Source organism: Sinocyclocheilus grahami, unplaced genomic scaffold (assembly GCF_001515645.1).
Source record: "Sinocyclocheilus grahami isolate Dianchi unplaced genomic scaffold, SAMN03320097.WGS_v1.1 scaffold20496.1, whole genome shotgun sequence".
Taxonomy (NCBI): domain Eukaryota; kingdom Metazoa; phylum Chordata; class Actinopteri; order Cypriniformes; family Cyprinidae; genus Sinocyclocheilus; species Sinocyclocheilus grahami.
The window spans coordinates 1-1,105 of record NW_015518050.1 but is presented as its reverse complement, the minus strand read 5'-3'; the positions used below and the strand labels follow the sequence as shown (position 1 = coordinate 1,105).

At 44.6% G+C, this 1,105-nt stretch overlaps 1 protein-coding gene across 1 annotated transcript in view; it reads right to left on the bottom strand.

Moving 5' to 3' along the window:
* Window positions 1–1,100, bottom strand: part of LOC107579824 (tight junction protein ZO-2-like) — a gene marked incomplete at its 5' end in the record, with an annotated part of 2,214 nt that extends 1,114 nt beyond the window's left edge. The window contains 3 exons of the mRNA XM_016265616.1: window positions 3–300; window positions 402–503; window positions 1,020–1,100. Coding sequence (XP_016121102.1) covers window positions 3–300; window positions 402–503; window positions 1,020–1,100 — 481 coding nt within the window. The remainder of the gene's footprint in view (window positions 1–2; window positions 301–401; window positions 504–1,019) is intronic.
* Window positions 1,101–1,105: the final 5 nt, after the last annotated feature.

The following is a 1,105-nucleotide window of genomic DNA, read 5'->3' as shown; positions in this document are numbered from 1 at the left end:
ATGAGACGAGACACAAACCCGTGCTTGTTCGGCCTCCTGCAGCTCAAGCATCCTTTTGGCCCGGGCCAGGTGGTCCATTTGCTCAAAGGCCTTCACCTTTCCCCGGAAGGTGTGGTTGGCGGGGTCGACAACAGGGTTAGAGGTCGTATCGTCAGCTGAGCCAGTCTTCACTGTGAAACTGGGCTTCTGAGCTACCGGCGGTGGAAGAGGTTTGTTACCGACAGGAGCATCACTGCTGACTGTGCTGCTGGAACGAGAGTCCAAACTCCTGGCGTCTGCAGGACGTGAAGCTGCCCGGACCTGCAGGAACACCAGGTGTTTGAACTCACTTACTGTCTGTAATGGGCCAAAGGAAGGCCTCAGGGGAGGAAAAGGAGCTATAATGGAAATGAGAGACTGACCTTAGGGGGTTCAGGAACAAATGATGGAGGCGGGCTGGGGTCCCGCTGCACCTCTTTACTCGCAGATTTCTTTAAACGCTCATGAGGAACAGGTATGGGTCTCTGCGTAAGTCAACAAAAAGTGAGAAATGTAGCATTAATTCATTGAAAGATACATTATAAAAATAAAAACCTTAATACACACCTTCTACAATAGACAGGTTTTCACTTCCTGAATTAAAATGTACTTTGATAGAAGTCTTGGGAAGAAAAAAAAAAATTATGTAGGATTTTGTATTATTATTCTAACAATAACTATTATTACTACTATTATTTTTCATTTTAAGTACACTACTGTTCAGAGGTTTGGTGTTGTTTTTTTTAATGTTTGAAAGTAGTCTCACCAAGGCTGTATTTTTGAAAATCATACATTTGAACTTTTCTTATCACTGATACTCTTATGACGGTCAGTGATAATGACATCGATACTGAAAACAGGACGACTGACCTTTACAGATGACTGATTTTTATAATCAAATGACTCCGTGCTGAAATGTTTGCAGGTAGCATTTGGGTAGGGCTTAAATGACATTCCTGACAGTGGTAAAAGGACACTAGTAGTTTCCACAGCACACTAACCTCCTCCCTAACAGGCTCAGACGAGCGGCTGATGGCTGACATCGGCTGCGGCTCGTCGGTGGACTCGTCAAGCTCGTTATCCGTGT